This window comes from Euphorbia lathyris, chromosome 10, assembly GCF_963576675.1.
Source record: "Euphorbia lathyris chromosome 10, ddEupLath1.1, whole genome shotgun sequence".
Classification (NCBI taxonomy): domain Eukaryota; kingdom Viridiplantae; phylum Streptophyta; class Magnoliopsida; order Malpighiales; family Euphorbiaceae; genus Euphorbia; species Euphorbia lathyris.
The window spans coordinates 54,387,587-54,410,837 of record NC_088919.1 but is presented as its reverse complement, the minus strand read 5'-3'; the positions used below and the strand labels follow the sequence as shown (position 1 = coordinate 54,410,837).

The 23,251-nt window shown below is 34.1% G+C and overlaps 2 protein-coding genes and 1 non-coding gene across 3 annotated transcripts; all 3 read right to left on the bottom strand.

Annotated features, from left to right (window-relative positions):
* Window positions 1-1,874: 1,874 nt before the first annotated feature.
* Window positions 1,875-3,029, bottom strand: LOC136209262 (thaumatin-like protein 1). Its single transcript, XM_066000686.1, has 2 exons — window positions 2,938-3,029; window positions 1,875-2,611 (listed from the first exon to the last, which is right to left on the bottom strand). Exons 1-2 carry the CDS (start codon window positions 2,996-2,998, stop codon window positions 1,938-1,940), a joined length of 735 nt encoding a protein of 244 aa, XP_065856758.1. The 5' UTR covers window positions 2,999-3,029; the 3' UTR covers window positions 1,875-1,937.
* A 5,651-nt stretch (window positions 3,030-8,680) lies between these two features.
* LOC136209483 (thaumatin-like protein 1) lies at window positions 8,681-10,308 on the bottom strand. Its single transcript, XM_066000956.1, has 2 exons — window positions 10,227-10,308; window positions 8,681-9,463 (listed from the first exon to the last, which is right to left on the bottom strand). The coding sequence occupies exons 1-2, from the start codon at window positions 10,285-10,287 to the stop codon at window positions 8,790-8,792; spliced, it is 735 nt and encodes a 244-aa protein (XP_065857028.1). The 5' UTR covers window positions 10,288-10,308; the 3' UTR covers window positions 8,681-8,789.
* Window positions 10,309-22,909: 12,601 nt separating this feature from the next.
* On the bottom strand, window positions 22,910-23,016 carry LOC136210083 (small nucleolar RNA R71). The gene has a single exon (XR_010677791.1). It is a non-coding gene; the product is annotated as a small nucleolar RNA R71 (small nucleolar RNA).
* Between the last annotated feature and the right edge of the window lie 235 nt (window positions 23,017-23,251).

Here is a 23,251-nt window from a genome sequence, read left to right as displayed (position 1 = left end):
TCATTGGACATGTGTCAGCTTTCAGTTGGCTTTGCAACCTTTAGATTGTAATGATGTTAGGTGGTGCATCCTGCCATATAGCAAGCGTGCTGCCAGGTGTCATCACTTTATTGGATCTAAGGCCTTCAGACCATTTTGATGGCAGGCGGCGCGTTCTGACATGTACCTGTTGTCTTTTGTGTAACCGTTTCTCTTGATCCAACAACTCTCTTTCTTTTACCGTACAGATATTAGGACGGACAAAGGATATCAATCCACGAGGTTGAAAAATACCATTCATATCTTTAAGGAGTATTCCTTACTTCAAATCAGACTGCTCTTATGAATTTCCTGATCCGAAGGACGACATTGATTCACGTGTAAGGGATTTCTTTATGGAATGTTTTCTATTTCAAATCGATCAACTTTTATGAATTTTTCTAATCCTTATTTATCCACGTGTACTTTATGGAATATTCATTGGATTATTATATGTGTGTCCCCCCTTCCCCCCAATCCATCTTCGAGCTCTGTTACTAATTGATCATTTATTTTATTTTTATTTTTCTATACTTTAACCAATCCCTAATTGATACATTACTATCTCTCCTCAACCTCTCATTTCTCTCTCTTTCGATAACAAAAAAATCAACATATTCCGGAGTGAAAGAAATCAAACGAATTCCAATAGCTAAAACTAGTTTTAAATATAATAAAATGAATAATATTCTGTTAACTGAACTAGATGTTGATAGTTAATTAATTTTGCAAATATATAAATTTAATGTGTAACAACAGTATATTTCAAAGTTTGAAAGACCCAAGAATAGTCGAAACCTTAGCATTACGGACCAATTTGATTTGGATGGCGGAACAAGGATTCGGCAAGGTAAAGTTCGAGACAGACACTAACTAAGTTCATGGCTGATTCGACCAATTTTGACAAAATCAATCTTTCATAGTTTGGCCTTTTAATTCAAAATTGTCCTAGTTTACTATAATATAATTTAAACTTCGTTGTATCTTTTATTCCTCGTGTAGCCTACTTAATGGCCCGACATGCAAGTTCTAAGACTAATGATTTTATTACCAATATCATATCATGTCAGATTGGCTTAGTGATGTAATTATTAAGGAAGTTTCTCCTCATTTGTAATAAGATTATATTCTTAAACAAATAATAATGAGCTTTAAGTAATTATTGTGCTTTTGCATTTAATTTATCATATATATTTAAGAAATATGATAACATGTATATAAAAAGGCGCAAAAAATACCCTTAACATTTATAGTCAAAAGCAAATTTACTCTTAACATTTAAAATAGTGTGATTTGCCTCTAAAGTTGGCAAACAAAAGCAATTTTACTTATAACGTTTGCAAGTTGGTTCAATTACACATATTATTATAAAATACATATATTTTGTTTCTTAGTTTGCACTAATCGCATATCATTTCATTTAAAAGAATCATATTTTCTGTGATTTAATAATAGAATATAATATAATATTTATAATTTCGGGAAAATATTTTTTTGTCCAACTCGTACAATATACAATATATTCATTTATTTTTTTTATTCTTTTCACGTCTAATCATATGTTTATGATCCGTTACTAATGACTGATAAAAAAGACTCACATATAAAGTATAGAGGATATGATTCACGACCTAGAAGATAGTTTGATGAATTATTTCTCAAATTGACCTGACTTGATACTGTTGGGGTAAAATTATTCTTGACTCCTAATATTATGGGCGAAATTGCACCATTTTAGACATTAAGGATAAAATTGCTTCTGATTGTAAACGTTTGGAGTATTTTACACTTTGTCGAAAAAAAAAAATATTATTATTTCTAACCAAAAAAGAAATATTATTATTCAAAATACTATCCAACAGGATAATTTTATTTCATTTTTATTGTTTCCAACAGGATAATTATAAGAAAAAACTAAATTAAGGACAAAATGTGAAGAGATAATTAGCACCACTACCACATGTAAAAGTACTAGTTTTATCATCATAAGCATAACTATAAGCTTGAGGACATCGCTGCTTAAAAATCTTCGAATATCTCGTCGGAAAACATTTATCCGGCGAACCATAATTTCCGGTGCAACAGTATTGCGGTTGATTCAACGCTAAACAAGCACTCTTGCAAGCAATCACACCACTTCTTCCCTTCACAGCCAACTCCGGCGGGCAAACAGAGTTTATATTCGCCGGACAACTTACGCTCTTACAACCGGCGCCGCCTTGTGGTGTGACCGAAAGGGGCAAATTAAAGCCGTCGACGAGGCTAATATCGTAAAAGTCTTTTCCACCGGAATTCGGAGCTAAAGTGAATTCAATAAGGGAAGCAGGCGGGATTCCGCCGGCGCCATTGCACTGAATGTGACCGGATCCGCAGTCGGCGGTGGCGCAGGTGAATTTATACGATGAGTCCATGGTGCACTGGGTTCGGGCCCAAATCCGACCGCTCCAAGAAGGATTGGCAGTTAGATTTCCCGATGCTTTTGAAGGTAATTCAAATCCGGTAAGTGAAATTGGAGGGCCGGTGCCGGTTAGAATTGCCGGCCATACTTTGTAAGGACAGTTGTTTCGGAAGGTGAATATGGCTCCATGAACACCTACAAGTACCAAAAATAAAGGTTATTTAAATTAACAACTATTTAAAACAATGAGTAATTTATTTATAAAAAAAATTAATAATTTTAATTAACTAATAAATATATTAATTTTAACGGATTGGACACGGCATTCCTATTATTCCGTTAAATTCTGATTTCTCCCTCCACGTACAATTGATAAAACTTAACGAAGTAATATCAATAACGTGTCTCGTTCTGTTATTAATATTTAAATTAATATTTTTTTAAACGTTAAATTTATATCAATATTATTTTATACGTAGAACCTAAATTGATATTTTCTTAAAAACCATGAATTACCGTACCTAAACAATAGAAGGTGGCCCAAAGAAGAGCAAAAATTCCTCTAGTCGATATCATCGCCATTCCGCTAATTGATTGTTTTGATTGCTTTCTGTGAAAATAATTTTGATTTATGTGTATGAAATGTGAAGAGTGCTATTTATAAGGATTTTTACTCACTTTTACATTATTATTTGGATTTATTTGGATTTTACTTTTCAAATTAATTAACTTTAGCGTTCTTTCGTCAATAAAACTTTGATTTTATTGGATACCGGTGATTTTCCGGAAAAAAAAGCAATATATCTCAAAATCTAATGAGATTTCCCCTTAAATATACATTTAATGTGTTGATACCGAAATTTTTACTTTTTTTTATATATATAAATGTCATATTATTATTCCATTAGAGTAAAAAGTACATACACAACATAGAAATTAAGAGGAATGAGACATCACATCCATATAGGTTATAGTCAGTACAAGATCCACAAAGGAAACGAAAGAGACTACAAAAAGCAATAAAACAAAAAAGTACATATACAATAAAAATAGAAATCGTATCCTTTTTGTAAGCCGATTCCCATTGAAAAAAACGTTGTAACCCATACTTCATCATTTAGTCTATTCCCGACATTCGGATCCGAGTCCTTTTTTTTTTTTTGCAACCACGTAGATTTATAGATCTACAAACAAGATGAACCTTTTCTGATCTTGCTAAGATCGAAGAAAGAATAAATGAAAAAAATATAGCTAACAAGTATAAATCTGACGGAAAAAAAAGTTCAATAAGGAATATCAACTTCAGTAGATCTGAACTTAAAAACTAAAACTAAACATAAATGGGAGGATTCATTCTTACTCTTCTAAGAGTAAACCTGATTAGAAAGCAAGATCGGAATCGTTGAACGGTAGTGACAATGGTTGAAAGCTGAAAAAAATAAGGATATTTAAAAGAAAATAACAAGTGTAGAAGTTAGAGAGAAGCTAGAGCTTTTCTCACTAGCTTTTGTTCAAGCTAGAAATTTTTTTACTCCTTGACAAAAAAAAAATCACAAATATATAAATAGATATGAAAAAAATCACTTAATATTATAAATATATATGAATAAACATGAAAAAATATTAAAAATTATATTATGAGATGTTTTCTAGAACTTCATTCGATGACTTGAAATAAGAATAAAAGCTGGTTAGAGAGAGGCAAACGTCCTAAATCTACTGGCACGCTTAAGTTATCAAGCATTGAAAACAATAAAAATATTGGAAAGGGATACAAAACTAGATCAAATCGGAGACTCGTTTACATATTTAGACCAAATTACCAAATCCATTATCTATCTATACTATTTTTTGGTGACTTTTCCAAAATACCCTTTATATATATAACACTCAGAAATTTCTTACTCTTTCTTTTTTCTCTCTTCCGTTTTACTTCGTAGTTTTTGCAAAATACGAAGCCTGCGAAGATAATATGTATTAAGATCATTAAATTCACTTCGTATTTTTCGCAATCTGCGAAGCCTGCAAAGGTAAATACTAATTAAGAACATGAAATTTACTTCGCATTTTTCGCAATCTGCAAATGTAATACTACTTCGCAGAATGACTTTTTTTCGCAGTTTTCACAATATGCGTCAGTAAAAGTCATGTTCTTAAGCAGTATCATATACGCAGGCTTCGTAAATTGCGAAAAATGCGAAGTGGTATATAACATTCAAATCATAACAACAATAGTGCAATAATTCTAACACTAAAATCATAATATTATCAAAAATTACAACAAGATTGCAACAATAATTATAACATTAAAATCATAACATTATCAAAATTTACAACAAGATTGCAACACTAATTCAAACCCTAAACCCCGGGAATTTGCTTCCAGGCTTTATAGAAGCAAGAAAATTGGCGGTGCCATACATAATCAATGGTCTTTGAGATGATAATGGTGATTTTTATTTTCTTTTCAAGAAAAATCGGCAGGTTCACCATCCCAATCATCCCTCGCTGTGATTGTTGCTCTTGTATTTAAGATAAACGTATCACTATGATTGATGATTTTGTATTCAAGATAAACAGATCACTATGATTGATGCTTTTGTATCCAACCTTCACAAAAAAATAAGTAATTTTACAAAAATAATGAAAGAAACGATTCGTATAGAGAGAATCTGCGAAGTCTGCGAACAGAAAATCACCTGAAAAATAATGAGTTTGCTTCGCAAAACGCGATTATGTGAAGCCTACGAAGAGAAAAACAAGATGAAAAAGGATGATTTTGCTTCTCAGGCTTCGCATAATCGCTTTCTGCGAAGCAAAATCATCATTTTTCAGGTGATTTTCTGTTCGCAGACTTTTGCAAAATGTGACGAAAACTCATTTTGCTAAGTAATTTCTGGAAAAAGATGATGAAACGGTAGAAACCTACCTTATTTTCGTATTTTTCCATTGAAATCGACAATAAACATATGATAAACACAAAAGAACGTCGAATAGCCATGCATTCGATTTGCACAAGAAAAAAGAAACCAAGAGACGAGCATGAAACAGGAAGATGAAGAACCATCCTTCACAAAAACAAAGAGAGGAAGAAGAGACATGATGATGACGAACATGGAAATGATTCTGCAAAATATAAAGCAAGGCGGAAGATGCACCGATACACATGATAGGAAAAATGAAAGGTTGAAACTGATAGAAAAGAAGGGGGGAAGATAAAAAGGTTTGGGGTATTTTGGAAAAATCATATAGTTTAGATATGTAGCAGGTAATATGCAAATGTGGCTCCCATTTGACCCAATTGTGTAATTTTCTCTTTTGAAAATTGTGATGTTTACATATCTCATATGGATTATCCGCCTTATCTATTTATAGTAGCTGTCAAGGATAACTATCGTAGTCATGAGAATATATCATAATGAGTCATTGGACATGTGTCAGCTTTCAGTTGACTTTGCAACCTTTAGATTGTAATGACGTCAGATGGTGCACCATGCCATATAGCAAGAATGCTGCCAGGTGTCATCACTTTATTGGACCTAAGGCCTTCGAACCATTATGATGGCAGACGGCGCGTTCTGACATGTACCCATTGTCTTTTGTGTAACCGTTTCTCTTGATCCAACAACTCTCTTTCTTTTACCATACAGATATTAGGACGGACAAAGGATATCAATCCACGAGGTCGAAAGATACCATTCATATCTTTAAAGAATATTCCTTACTTCAAATCAGACTGCTCTTATGAATCTTCCTGGTCCGAAGGACGACATTGATTCACGTGTAAGGGATTTCTTTATGGAATATTTTCTATTTCAGATCGATCAACTTTTATGAATTTTTCTAATCCTTATTTATCCACATGTATTTTATGGAATATTCATTGGATTATTATATGTCTCGCCCCATCCATCTTCGAGCTCTATTCCTAATTGATCATTTATTTTATTTTTATTTTTCTATACTTTAACCAATCCCTAATTGATACATTACTATCTCTCCTCAACCTCTCATTTCTCTCTCTTTCGATAACAAAAAAAATTAACATATTCCGGAGTGAAAGAAATCAAACGAATTCCAATAGCTAAAACTAGTTTTAAATATAATAAAATGAATAATATTCTGTTAACTGAACTAGATGTTGATAGTTAATTAATTTTGCAAATATATAAACTTAATGTGCAACATCAGTATATTTCAAAGTTTGAAAGACCCAAGAATAGTCGAAACCTTAGCATTACGGACCAGTTTGATTTGGATGGCGGAATAAGGATTCGGCAAGGTCAAGTTCGAGACAAACACTAACTAAGTTCATGGCTGATTCGGCCAATTCTGACAAAATCAATCTTTCATAGTTTGACCTTTTAATTCAAAATTGTCCTAATTTACTATAATATAATTTAAACTTTGTTGTATTTTTCATTCCTCGTGTAGCCTACTTAATGGCCCGGCACGAAAGTTCTAAGACTAATGAATTTATTACCAATATTATGTCAGATTGGCTTAGTGATGTAAGGCTCTGTTCTTTATCGCTGAAAAAAACTGAACTGAACTGAATTGAACTGAATTGAACTGAACTGAACTGAACTGAACTGAATACTGCTGAATACTGAACTGAATTTAACTGAATACTACTGAATACTGAACTTAACTGAATGTTACTGAACTTAACTGAATGCTACCGAACTTAACCGAACTTAACAATAATGATGATATTAGACTTTAAAATAATTTTCATGATAATATTGGACATTAATGAACTTATAATAATAATAATGGTTCTAATAAATTTAATAATATCAATAATAAATAAATATATTATTAAAGATAAAACTAAATTGAATATCAAATAAAAGCCCGGAATGATAAAATCTTGGCTCGATAAACGCCTATGAAATTAAATAAAAATAAGTCTAATTTAAATTAAAAATACAAATTACATACAAACACAAATTTATATATAATTTAAAGCCTATGAAATTAAATACAAATCTTCGTATGAATACAAACTCTTAACTTCTTATTTTAATTAAGGGTTAAAGTGCAAAAATAACGTTTTGGGTCAGAAGTAATTTTACCTCTAACGTCTAAAATGGTGGAATTTTATCCCTAACATTGATAAATTGGATAAATTTGAGAAATAATTCATAATATGGATGCAATTCCTAATTTTTAAATATGGATGCATACTTTAGTTTAATTTTTTTATTAAACCATATATACTTTAATAAACTATCATTTCTTGACTTTTATCTAATTTATAGATAATAGATAATGATAAACTATAAATAATAATAATAATAAATAATGATAAATTATAGATAAATAATAATAATAATAATAAATTATATATAAATAATTATAATATAATAAATAATGATAAATTACTGAATACTGAATACTGAAACTGAATGCTGAAACTGGATACTGAAACTGAATGCTGAACTGAACTGAATTGAATTGAACTGAACTGAACTGAACTGAACTGATTGTTACTGAAATTAAGTGATAAAGAACAGGACCTAATTATTAAGGAAGTTTCTCCTCATTTGCAATAAGATTATATTCAATGAGCTTTAAGTAATTATTGTGCTTTTGCATTTAATTTACCATATATATTCAAGAAATACGATAACATGTATATAAAGAAATAGAGATAAGGTGTAAAAATACCTTTAACATCTATAGTCAGAAGTAAATTTACTCTTAACATTTAAAATAGTGTGATTTGTCTTTAAATTGGCAAACAAAAGCAATTTTACTTATAACGTTTGCAAGTTGGTTCAATATCACACATTATTATAAAATACATATATTTTATTCCTTATTCTGCACTAATTGCATATCATTTTATCTAAAAGAATCATATTTTCTGTGATTTAATAATAGAATAGAATATTAATATTTATAATTTCGGGAAAATATTTTTTTTGTCCAACTCGTACAATAGACAATATATTCATTTTTTTATTTTTTTCATACCTAATCATATGTTTATGATCCGTTACTAATGAGTGATAAAATGACTCATATATAAAGTATGGAGGATATGATTAATGACCCAGAAAATAGTTTGATGAATTATTTCTCAAATTGACCCAACTTGACACCGTTGGGGTAAAATTGCTCTTTAATGTCAATGTTATGGATAAAATTGCATTATTTTAGACATTAAAAATAAAATTACTTCTAACAGTAAATATTTGAGGTATTTTTACACTTTATCGCAAAGAAATATTATTATTTATAACTCAAAAAAAGAGATATTATTATTCAAAATACTATCCAACAGGATAATTTTATTTCATTTTTATTGTTTCCAACAGGATAATTAAAATCATAATAATTGATAATTATAAGAAAAAACTAAAATCTAAGGACAAAATGTGAAGAGATAATTAGCACCACTACCACATGTAAAAGTACTAGTTTTATCATCATAAGCATAACTATAAGCTTGAGGACATCGCTGCTGAAAAATCTTCGAATATCTCGTCGGAAAACATTTATCCGGCGAACCATAATTTCCGGTGCAACAGTATTGCGGTTGATTCAACGCTAAACAAGCACTTTTGCAAGCAATCACACCACTTCCTCCTTTCACCGCCAACTCCGGTGGGCAAACAGAGTTTATATTCGCCGGACAACTTACGCTCTTACAACCGGCGCCGCCTTGTGGTGTGATGGAAAGGGGCAAATTAAAGCCGTCCACGAGGCTAATATCGTAAAAATATTTTCCACCGGAATTCGGAGCTAAAGTGAATTCGATAAGGGAGGCAGGCGGGATAGCGCCGGCGCCATTGCACTGAATGCGACCGGAACCGCAGTCGGCGGTGGCGCAGATGACTTTATACGATGAATCCAGAGTGCAGTGGGTTCGAGCCCAAATCCGACCGCTCCAAGAAGGTTTGGCAGTTAGATTCACCGATGCTTTTGAAGCTAATCCAAATCCGGTAAGTGAAATTGGGGGGCCGCTGCCGGTTAGAATTGCCGGCCATACTTTGTAAGGACAGTTGTTCCGGATGGTGAATATGGCTCCATGAACACCTACAAGTACAAAAAATAAAGGCTATTTAATTAAAGTTTAATGCATATTTACCTAAATTTTTAAGTAGGTTTACTCTTTTTATTATCCATTTGGATTTTTTTACCCTTATAATTTTGATTAAAAACTGAAAATTCTCTGTCCAAAATCACAAATCCGAACAATAATAATTAAAATTATGAAAATAATTGATGTGTGACAACCCGAACCCCGGAAATGGATGATTACAAGTCGAAAACATTAAAATTTATCTTTTTTATCAACGAAATCATGAAATAATGTATATTTTTTATGACGATTTTAAATTTTTCGTTGTAAAAAATTGAACGATTTAGTATTTTTCGTCACTAAAAATTTTACGATTTTGCATCGGCCAAAATTTGGTCTGGATAGATGCCACATCCGCCCCGCCCATTGGCTGGGCGGATGCCGCATCTGCATAGGCCAAATTTTGACCGATTCTCTCTAATATCCAAATTTTCAGTTTTGACATTTTTTTATAAAAATGGTAAAATTGTCCAAATGGGGATATTGATAAATAATTTGAAGTAGTAAATAGTAATACCCATTTTTAAAATAACTTATCACATATACGTATAGTTGGTTTTAAAAACCTATCATATACTTATAGTTGACTCGTTCGGACCTCTTTTATACAAAATCGTTAATCTATATATATATATATAGCTAAAACTATTTATTTGGTAAAACAGAATCCAATTATTAAAAATTGACAGAGAGATAGATTAAGGAGAAATTGTTTACTTAAACAAGAGATGGTAGCCCAGAAAAGAGCAAACATTCCTCTAATCGATATCATCGCCATTCCAACAATTGATTGTTTTGGTTGTTTTGATTTATGTGTATGAAATGTGAAGATGATGCTATATATAAGGATTTTTACTGATATTTACAAATCCGTATACATTATTATTTGGATTTTCTTTTGTGAACATTATTATTTGGATTTAATCTATAAATGAAATAGATTTTTTTGGATTTTACTTTTTAACGTTATCCTTTATTAATAAAACTTTGACTTTATTGGCTAATATTTGGACACCGTGATTTTCCAGAAAATGTAATATATTATCAAACATAAATTAATATTCGATAAATTAATAATTTTTTTAAAATAATAATTTTTTCTGGTCCCGATTTGAGTTAGTTCAGTAAATTAATACTCGATAAATTAATATCTCTATAAATTAATAAAATTTCGGAAAAATTACAAAACTGGGTCAAATGGGATGTCCATTTACATATTTAACCTATTTACTCAACCTACTACATATCTAGACTGATTTTGTATGACTTTCTCATAATACCCTCAATATTTACGCGCGTCTGTCTCCATCCCGTCTGACTTCGCATATTCGACCATATGCGAAGCCTGCGAAGCTAATGTTTGGATTTACTTAATGAATTTAGTTCGCATATGTGAAGCCTGCGAAGCTGAAGTTTGTTTTGCTTGATGAATTTAGTTCGCATATGCGAATGCTGGATATGTTTTGAAGCTAATTCGCGAAGTGGTATATAACAAAAAACGGCAAACAACAACGGATTCTAACATTAAAATCATAACATTATCAAAATTTACAACAAGATTGCCACAATAACAACATTCAAATCATAACATTATCAAAATTTACAACAAGATTGCCACAATGAACTCTACTAACTAATCATTTCAAAGTGAACATAACTAATCCGGTACCAATCTTCAAACGGATGAGTAATCTTGGTGTGCACCATGTGACACATCCATCCCAAAAGGTCTGGACTTCCATTTCTCATCCCAGAAGCTCTGGACTTCCAGACCTTTTGGGATGGACGTGTCCCACGGTGCACACTAAGATTACTCATCCGATTTAAAATTGGTACCAGATTAGTTAGGTTCACTTTGAAGATTGGCACCATGGGATGGACGTGTCCCATGGTGCACCCCAAGATTGACACAACCTCTCCTAACCAACCACTTTAGGAGTGAATGTGTCAATCTTGGAGAAGTTCATCCCTATACAGGAAGGAAAATCATCTCCCCTGCAGCCCAGTACGCCGCCTTCCAGAAAGGGATGTTACGTATTCAACCATCTACAGAAAAAATTAATCGTGTTAGGCAGGGAAAAAGACGATTTTGGCTTCGCGAAATGAAGATTACCGAAGCATGCGAATGTAAATGTGCAGGGAAAGAGGTGATTTTACTTCGCATATCGATGCTTTCGCGAAGTCTGCGAGGTCTGAAACGTGACTATCTACGTCGCATATCGATGCTTTCGCGAAGTCTGCGAGGTCTGAAACGTGAGGATCTATTCGCAGACTTCGCGAACTAATCGATTCGCGAGGTAGATCCATACATTTCAGACTCTTTCTCTTCGCATATCTTCACGAAATCATCGATTAACGAAGTAAATCGTCACTTTCCAAGCTCGTTCTCTTCGCAAAGCTTCGCGAAACCATCGATTGCGAAGTGAATTCATGAAAAAACGCAGAAAAAAAACAGATACTTACATTTTTCGCCCCTTTCACCCCCGAAAGTGACAATAACAATATGATAACATGGGAAGAACGAAGGAAATAACGTAGAAAAACCATTTCTTTAATGGTAACAAGAAGAAAAGAAACCAAGCAACGAACAGAAAGATGAAAAACTATGGCTTCGTTTTCTAGGGTTAGGAAGTTGCAGAATCAAGAGATGAAAAGAGGAAAAAGAGAAATTCATTGTGATTTTGACTAAATGGTGCAGATTTCGTGCAATTTAAAGGAAGAAAGGAAGATCAAAAGTCTTGAAATTATTAATGCAAGAGCAACTTTTCGCATAACCAAGGAAATAGGGGGAGCGGCGGTTCGCGAGTGGTGGAAGTGGGAAGGTTAGGGGTATTATGGGAAAGTCACACAAAATCAGTCTAGATATATAGTAGGTTGAGTAAATGGGTTAAATATGTAAATGGGCCTCCCATTTGACCCAGTTTTGTAATTTTTTCTAAAATTTCATAGTCTCAACAGTATTAATTTATAGAGGTTTTACTGTATAATGAGATTTGCATCTAAAAATACTACGCCAACAACGATTTTTACTCTTAACGTTTAAAATAATACAATTTTTACGTTAATATTGATAGCAAATACTCTTAAAATTGGTGTAAGAATTATCCGCATATACTAATTCGGATTTGGGTTTTATCTAATTGTGTTTTTTTAGATAATTAGGAATCATAATTGAGTTAATCATATCCGTTGAAGAAACAAACTTGGAGCCGGGTTGGATGAGCTATCTGTGGCAGGAGTGGTCCCTTAAAAACACTCTGGCGATCAAGTCTATATATAGGATGTTTAAGAGAGAGAAAGAGTATGGACTAAAGAGAAAAAGTTACCTCTAAGCTGCCTCCTTAGGGATATTTATAGGTTTTGGGACAAGGTGGGGTGCTAAATGACCTCAAATGCCCCTAAGATCTGAAGGTCGCAAACGTCCGAACCCGATGGATGGTCCGATGTCGAAGGATGAGGTCGATGTTGGGGCCTGGGATTGACTGCTCACATACTTCATTACTATCTAATTTAGTAACTATTTTATAAATTATAATACTAATTGACTGTCTAATTTTTATGTAACAATAACATATATAAATGGGCCTAGGTTAGACATAAAAATACATAGGAATTAACAGACCAAATTTTCTCTCCCTCTCTCTCTAAAATTGGCGCCTCTCTTTCTCTCTACAAAGAGACTTCATTCTTAGATCATGTATTAACCGTTCTTCCTCCCGAATAACTTTGACGTAGAAACAATGTGACCGGTAACACAAGTTCATGGTTGGAGTTCTTTCATTGCCTACTCAAAATTAATTTGCAGTTCAAAAGGTAATCTGATAACCCGTGTTTGAACTCGTATGATTAATTGAGTAGAAATCCTTCATTGGTATCAGAGCTCTATGGTTTGTAAAATAGATATAAAATTACAACTAAATCATGCTATCAAACTTAATTTTAAATACGTCATTTTTTATATATCACAAATAAAGAATGATTTTATGCTATTATTTAAAAATTTAAAATCCCAATTCATAAATCTTAAACTTTGAAAAAATATATTATAGACCCATAGTAGTTTAGAAATATTATTCTTGAAAATATATTAAAAATAATAATTTAGTTAGTTTAATATAATTAAAATTATTATTTAACGTAGTTGTAGATAATTTTTAAAAGAAGTAAATTTCTATATAAATTTTCCTCTATTTTAAAACCAACATGATATGATATATATGTATTAAGCCATTTTTGTTTCTTTCGGACCAGTTTGCTAAATAGTTTTTTTTGGATAAAATTAGAGATTTGTATCATTTTTAGAGGTTTTGATTAATAAAATCTTTAATTGTGGTGTTTGGTGAAGAAGAGTTCAAACTTATTGGGTTAAAAGGCTAATTCTGAAAAGGCGGGTTTATTAATTTTTTCAATTAGCTTATTGTTCCATCTGGTTTTAAGGATATTTTTACCCTAATTACTACAATTTAATCCTAAATAAAAGTTTTATAATGTTATTGTTTAGGGACAATTACAAAACTAGCACCTTTTAAGGTGTTAGTTTTCTTTTCTAACTCATTTTGAAAAACTCACCAAAACTAACACATTTTATTAACAAAATTTCAACCTTGCCCTCATCTCTAACCTTATTGTAACGTTGTCTTCCCTCATTCTCTCTCTTTTTCTCGCGCGCTCTCTCTCTCTCTCTCTCTCTCTAAAGAACAAATCAATTTACAGACTACGAACAACAATCAATCTAACCCACAGTTTGTGCTTCAAGATTTTATACAATCCTGTAAGTTTTTCATTTGTTTTTGGTTTTATTTAAGCTTCGTCAATTCATGGATAAGATGTAGCATTTTGTTTCTCTAAAACCCATTATATATTGTTTATGTTGCCTTTCCATGGTATTCCTGGTCGTGCGAAACCTAAAAATAGTGACATTGTCGTAGGAAGATGCATTTGGGTTGAAACATCAATCTGCGATTTTTTTCCAGAAAGGGTTGATATCGTCGATATCTTATAAATATCGACATACATATCTGCGTCGATAGCTGATGAATATCGACATATATCGATCTACGTTAAACGGATTTTCTAAGGGCTAAATCATAAGGTTCAAACACAAAACACAGATAAGAACAATATTTTTATATTCTAACAAAGAAAAAAAGTACATAAAAATCAAAAAATGAACAAAAGCACAATAAAACATAACAGACAAACACAAAACACATAAACAAAAGAGACACAAACACAAAACACAAAATAACAACGGTACATAAACATTAAAAAAACAAAAATTACATAAACTAAACATTCAGATATTCAGGACCCAAAAGGGCGTCAGCGAAGTCCATCTTGGACTTCTCTAACTGCTTTTTGAGGCGCCTAATGGTCCTCCTCAGTCGCCTGTTTTTTTCCTGAACTGACTCCAGATGGTCAGTCATGGCTTCAGCAGCGAAAGACATGGTTCTCGTCATGCCCTGCATGAATCGGATTATTTCGTCCGTGTCCCCTGCACGGAACGAATCGCTGAACGAAGCTATTAGCGCTTCGAACTCAGGAAGAGGAGGTGGTGGCGGTGGCGCTTCCATTTTTGCTGCTTCTAGAGTGTTTAAGAGTTTAATAGAATGAATAAATAGTTTATGAACAGACAAAGCATCTATTTATAGGAGTAAGAACCGTAATGTTCATGGGGAATCTCAACAGACTATATCATATTTAATTGATAGAGTGATATTCGAAGAAGAGTGAAAGTCAAAGTGATCATTACCTGCATTTAATGCTCACTAACAGATCATTCTAGAAAAACGACTATTGATCTTCCGTCGATATATGTTTAATATCGACAGATATCACGAGAATGCATCGTAGATATATGTCAGACATCGACGTAGGAGTTAGTCTTACGTGGCGATATGGGCCGATAGGTGTCGATATTTATGTTGTGTCGACATATATCGACGTATCTTATAGTGATATTCGATGAAGAGTGAAAGTCAAAGTGATCATTACCTGCATTTAATGCTCATTAACAGATCATTCTAGAAAAACGTCTATTGATCTTCCGTCGATATATGTCGATATATGATCAATATCGACGGAGGAGTTAGTCTTATGTGCCGATAGGTGTCGATATTTATGTTGTATCGACATATATCGACGTATCTTATAGTTTGAAATGTGTATACCATGATATGTTTCGGTATCTTTCTTTGTTAAGTTACAAATAATATATAATTTACTTATGTTTTTATGATAATGCAGAAATATGTCCACCCCGAACACTTGTCTGTGTATGCTTTCGTGGGATGGAGAATGGAAAAAAGAGGGGCCCATGGACACAATGACATACGTTGGTGGTCAATCGAAGGTGCTCCATTTTTCAACGTCAACTGATTATCAAACTTTGAGAGATAGGATTCACGCTTCGTTGAACGTTGATTCAACCTATTTTGACATACAAATGGCAATGCACACAACATACGGTCCAAATAAACTTTTTGGAAGATTAGCAGACATAGTGGATGATAGTGATATTGTTGGATTCGTTGAGTTTTGTCGATGGAATAAACCCGATGTGATGCCATTATATGTTTCTATGACTCCTCGAACAAGTGTTGCAGAAGTAAGGCGGCCAATTGTTGCTGAAGTACGGCGACCAAGTTTTGCGGAAGTAAGACGACCAAGTGTTGCCGAAGTAAGACGACCAAGTGTTGCGGAAGTAAGACGACCAATTGTTGCTGAAGTATGGCCACAAAATGTTGCTGAAGTAGAGGCAACCAGAATAAGTTCTTGTGTTCCCAACATAGCAATTGAGACTCGTGTTCCGGCAAAACATGTAATGAATCCATATACCCAATCTCCTCTTGGGCTAGACGATATTACATTGGATCACAATTGTGGGTATGAGAATGTAGTGAACGGGGCTGAATAAGGATATAGTAATGGCTGTGATAATGATGATTATGGATATGATAACGATTACAATGGATATGACAATGATGATCACGTATATGATAACGATGATCGCCAAAGATCCGTTTCAGAACCATCGATTGACAATGTTCAACCAAGTTTGAACGAGATTGATGATCAAGCAATAATGAGAAGGAGAACGGATCCATTTCGGTATGTTCCACAAGTACCAGAGGAGACAGACATTTTGATGAAAACTACAGAATCTTCAGGGGATGGTGTTTTGAAGGCGCACGATATGTTCAAAAGCAAACGAGAACTGCAAGATGCACTTGGGAGATATTCAATTGATAATATGTTCGAATGGAAGGTGCACAGATCAACTAAGTCTTTATTTGAGGTCCGATGCAAACATGTTGACACATGCAAGTGGCGGGCTAGAGGTGGAGTCATACTAGGTTCAGATATGTTCATGCTCCGACGAATTGACAGTATGGACAGCCACACTTGCGATAGGGGTGGACAACTATTGCCGCATCATAGGCAAGCGAGGAAACGAATCGCAGGTATCATGCTTAGTGAGAAGTTAGATACGGAGAATCGGGTGTACCGTCCAAGTCACATCATTTGGGAGATTGAAAAATTATTTTCAATCAACCTATTCTATATGCAAGCTTGGAGAGCAAGATGTTGGGCGGTAGATAGCATAAGTGGTTCACCTGAAGAATCGTACATGTTGTTACCTGACTATTGTGAGACATTGAAATTCGTACATGTTATTTTCATCATTATTAGTCTCAGATTCACTGTCATCCTCTACATCAGCATATCCTCCTTCATATGTACCCAATCCCTCATGTCCCTCCTTTTCCATGCCTTCATCCTCTTGCTCCTCTTGCCCCTTTTCCACCTCTTTCCCCTTTGCAACCTCTTGCCCCTTTTCCTCCTCTTTCCCCTTCTCCTCCTCTTTCCCCTTCTCTTCCTCTTGCCCTTTTTCCAAATCGGTAAACACTTGTTCATAATTACACGGCAGTGAAGGGAAAATAGGCAAACGTTTGGCAGCGAAATATAAAAATTTTAACCTTTTTCCATTAACCCAAGATCCGTTAATCGTTATTTCATATAAAGAGGGATAGAAGGAAATACCTTTTGATGTTCTATCTACCGTTGCAATCGAAGTGGCCACAACTCTTACTTCGAGTTCCCGAGCACAAGACAAAAACACAATTCAAAACCAAGTTAGAATTCAACCGTATGAAAGCAATCAAGAATAGATTGCCTCTAATTAATCAACACAGGATCAAGGAATAGAGAAAGAGATTGATAATCAATTGAAGCGGTGAATAATCTTGTCCTCAACAAGGGGACTCGAAATTCTTCTCTTCGGTAGACACTGTGTTGGCCGAAATTTACACATAGGGGGGTATATATACTCTCTTGTATCTAAACCCTAGTTAGATAGAATTAGGTTACTGAATAAGAATTTAATTCAGAATATAATTCTTATTTATTATCTATAATTATATCCAAATATAAAGATAATAATAATAACCTTTTAGGATAATAATAATAGGAGCAATTTAATCTCATTAAACCTCCTAACTTATTTATCCTTTAATTAATTTAATTCACAATCATAATCTAATTAGGATTGCTTAAAATCAAATTAATTTCTTTATGTAATTTATACATAAAAAATCGCCCCCCTTGCTTACTGGGCCTTAGTGGACTCAGTTGGGCTTCCATCAATTAATTAACATCTGTTTCTCTTTTGGGCTCCAAGTCTTATGTGTGACCCATTAGGTTCTTATTGCTTCTAGCCGTATGCAACTATTAAATTAATTTTCTCGGAATTATAATTAATCTTTGCATAACGGAATGAGTACGCGAAATGTGATTAGCAAATCCGAAACATTCCCCCAGAGCTATAAGAAGACATGTTGATTCTATCGTTGACCTTTCCGTATTAGTTACAGTATAATTCGATCCTTTATCAACTACATCCTTGAACTGAATCTTATGACTATGGATAATGTCAAGTCACATATAGCGAGACGTTCGTTTTACTTGTACAGGCCGAGTTAACTCCAATTAGATAGGTTAAGTGAAATCTGCATTTTAAGTCTTAAGCTATCACCTTGCAAGGATTTAGAGTCAAGTCTTCCACAAGCGATCCTTGGACGTATCTCCCATTTACCGGGAGTGACAAATGCTCAATCCAATGTATAACTATCCTGCAATTACTTCCTGTGATACCCAACGTCTGCCGTTCACACCCCAGAGTCATCTCTGTTATGGATCGTGTTACAACAGGATCAAAGCATCACATTCCATAATCCAGAATCACTAATTAACATTCCTTTGAGTCTGAGGATTACTTATACCTATTAATACCAATGAGATGAACAGGTGACAAGGATAAATCTACCCATCCTGTTATCTCAAGTCGGGTCCCCAATCCTAATGAACTCCCTTTCATTGGATCCATGTAACTGTCCAAATATCTGCATATCTGAAGCTTGTGAGATCAGCTTTCTGTCTCGACAGAAGACATTGTTACATGCAAGTCTCAACAGTGATATGTCAATCCTATTTCTAAACATATTACTTGACTTGGGGTAGTTTTAAGTTTATTAGTTTATTATAAAGTTTCATCTCACTTCATGCTTGTATGAACACTTTATAATCACTTTAAACAAACTTAGGGATTTCCTTTTATTAGACTTATTTAGTTCTTAAAAGAGGTTACCTTTATATATAGTTATGAAACCATATCTTATTAAAACAAATGATGTAAAGAACACTTCATTTACATTAAGTTTATATCCTAGAACAATTGTCTATAGGACACTAAACCCCAACATACTCCCACTTGGACTAAAGCCAATTGTTTCTACAACTTATCCTAGTAGAACTTAGATGACGATCATGTACTTTCTGGGCTAAGGGCTTTGTCAACGGATCTGCAACGTTATCCTCAGTAGGTACTCTTTCTATTCTCACATCTCATCTTGCCACAATCTCTCTTACAATATGGTATCGCTTCAGGTAATGCTTGGATGCATTATGAGACCGTGGTTCCTTTGCTTGTGCAATGGCTCCATTGTTATCACAGTACATTGTAATGGGATTTACAATGTTAGGCACCACACCAAGTTCAGTAATGAACTTCTTAATCCAAACCGCTTCCTTTGCTGCTTCCGCAGCAGCGATGTACTCTGACTCGGTCGTAGAGAAAGCTACGCTTCCCTGCTTGGAACTCTTCCAACTGACCGCGCCCCCATTCAAGATAAAAAAGGTATCCTGATTGGGATCTAAAATCGTTCTCATCTGTGAGATGACTGGTGTCTGAAAATCCTTCTATTTTCAGATCCCCTTCTCCGTACACTAGGAACATGTCTTTAGTCCTTCTCAAGTACTTAAGAATGTTCTTGATGGCATTCCAATGCTCGTCTCCCGGATTACCTTGATAACGACTCGTTATACTTAACGCGAACGCTACGTCAGGTCTAGTGCATAGCATAGCATACATAATCGAACCGATTGCGCTGGCGTACGGGATTACAGCCATGCGTTTTTTTATCATCTTCGGTTTTAGGACATTGATGATTGCTTAACTTTACTCCATGTACCATGGGTAAGTTACCTCGTTTCGATTCAAGCATGCTAAACCGCTTTAGCACCTTTTCAATGTATGTAGCCTGTGAAAGACCAAACAGTCTTCTTGATCTATCTCTGTAGATCTTTATACCAAGTATATAAGCTGCTTCACCAAGGTCTTTCATGGAAAAATTACCTGATAACCATACTTTCACCGACTGTAGTAGAGCTATATCATTTCCCATTAATAATATATCGTCCACATATAATATTAGAAATGCAACTGAGCTCCCACTTGCTTTCTTGTAAATGCAAGCTTCTTCACAATTTTGTTCGAAACCAAATTGTTTTATGGTTTCGTCAAAACGCTTGTTCCAGCTTTTAGATGATTCCTTGAGTCCATAAATGGATCTCTGTAGTTTGCAAACCTTGTTTGCATCCTTTGATATGAAACCTTCAGGTTGCATCATATATACATCCTCAAGCAGGTTTCCATTTAGGAAAGATGTTTTCACATCCATTTGCCAAATCTCGTAATCGTAGTGAACGGCAATAGCGAGCATTATTCTGATTGATTTGGACATAGCCACAGGAGAGAAAATTTCATCATAATCAATTCCTTGTTTTTGACGATATCCTTTCGCTACTAACCTAGCTTTGTAGGTGCTAACCTTTCCATCCATGTCAGTCTTCTTTTTGAAGATTGTTAAGCCCAAAATATACCTAAAATATCATCAATAATTACATCAATATTGCTATGAATTTATGCTATTTATACCTATTTAGAATGCTTTTACTCTCGAATATGTTTCTTTCATGCAAGGTACATAAATATTTGGTAAAATCCAAATAGGAGTAAAAAGAGCTCAAAAATAGAAGAAAAGCCCTACAAAAGAAGTCGAAGACGACGAAAATTAATAACGCCAAGTCGAGTACACGAACGAGAGCAGAAATTCAGAAAAAGCTCCGTGCCGCGACCGCGGCGCCCCTCTTTCACGGTCGCGACACGCGCCTTCAGCCACTTCTTCCCTTCGTCCGAAGCTCAACTTGATGCTTCCCCATTCACGGTAGTGAATTTGATAAATATCGGTACAAGCAGGAGATTTGGAAGCCATTTTGCACACTTTCGTTTTCAACAAAACACGACTGTTCGAGTGGATAAAGATGTCCTTCCGCAGCGGACACGATCCTTCACAACGGACACGACATTTCAATCAAGACTCTTCAACATCTATAAATAAAGAGTTGATGGAGAGTTGAAGAGAATAATGATATATGTGATATGTATAGAAGAAAGAATTAGTGTAGAATTTATGCAGAAATTCCGAATCAAGTGATTCAGAGATTAGAAGTTCATTTCTATTCAAAGCAATATGTTGTACACACATTGTTTACAAATTAATAACAAAATTCAGTAACGTTTAGACATTGTTCCAGTTTAGTTTTCATTTTGGTAGAGGCCGACCGTATCCCTATTACGAAGTTACAGCGAGAAGATTGAGGAGAGGATTCGCCCCTGAGCCTGACAAACTCTAACGAAACCCAAGGAAAGGATTTATCAACCCATTCACTTGCACGCCGTCAAAGAATTCAATGCTCCATGTTCTCTGTAAACTTGTATCAATTTACATTTCATCTAATAAAGTCTGTTCTATTCAATAGATCGTTATGCAGCACTTATGGTAACCAATCCACTAAAGTGACTGCTGGTGTTTTCATTAAAACGTATTTAATTCAAATCTTTACAAGGAAACTTTGTTGAACACTTAGGCAAATTATCATCTCGAAAGAGTTTTAATTTGATTAAGGGCAACTATCCCGAAAGGGTTTTGTCGCGTTCAAAGCCAATTAATTAGAGGTTCCGTCATTTATTTCATCTTTATAATTCGTACAAAGTTTAAAGTTGTTTCTTTGCTTAATGCAAACGAATACATTAGTTTACTTTTCTAAAAAGTACTAAACGCTCCTGTTTTGCAAATTCATTCTTAAATCAGAATATTTTCTAACGTTTTCATACTCTAATCTAATTCTCATTCTAGCAATTTCAAAACCAAAACCGATTAAACGATTTTTCCATATTATAACCCTTTAAAAGTAAAATTCAACCGATTATAAATAAGTTTTGTTAAAAAACGTTCCCTGTGGGATCGATATCTTTTATTACTACAAGCGTATACCGTGCACTTGCGGAAATCGCTCAACAAGTTTTTGGCGCCGTTGCCGAGGAACGCCAAAATTTTTGACAAAATTTTAAATTTTTCGTGTTTTATTACGAATCTAGGTTTATTCATATTTATTCAAACTTTTATATTTTATTTATTTTCAATTACTAATATATTTGCTTTTCAAAAATTCTGTTTTGTAGGTAGTTTCGATTCGTGAAAAATTTCAAGTTCATGCGCAGTTCTCGAAGTTCGGGCACGTCACCAGACCCTTTTGATCCAGAAATTGAAAAGACCCTTAAAAAGAACAAGAGAGAAAAGAAAAACAAAAACAAAACCCCAATAAAAACTAAAATTACCGAGCCAGAAGTAATGGCGACACTTATGGATTACGCTAGGCCAGGAGTGGCCGGTGTAACAAATAGTATAGTTAGACCCCAGATTAATGCAAATCAATTTGAAATTAAGCCAGCGTTGCTTAATATGTTGCAAAATAATGTAACATTTTACGGGTTACCTAACGAAAATCCTAATACCCATTTGACAAATTTCTTAGAAATTTGTGACACTTTTAAAATACCAAATGTGACTGCAGAAGCAATCAATCTTCGCCTTTTTCCTTTTACTTTGAAGGATCGAGCCAAAGAATGGTTAACTTCTATGCCAGCCGCATCAATTGAGACTTGGGAGCAATTAGCCCAAGCATTTTTATCAAAATTTTTCCCTTTAGCAAAAACCGCAAGAGTCATTAAAGAGTTAACGTCTTTTTCTCAAAATGATAATGAAACTCTTTATGAGGCTTGGGAACGTTTTAAAGAACTTCAACGTTTATGCCCACACCACCAATTGCCCGCTGAACTTTTAATGCAAACATTTTATAATGGACTAAATCCTTCAACTAGAGGTTCATTGGACGCTATGTCTGGAGGGTTATTCATGAAGAAAACATCTGCCCAAGCAAGAGAACTTTTGGAGGAAATGGCAATCAACAGCAGTATGTGGCCCGCGGAACGTGGACACCTACCATCAGCGAAACCATCATCCTCAATAACATCATCTGTTAAAGGTATAGTGAATCTTGAT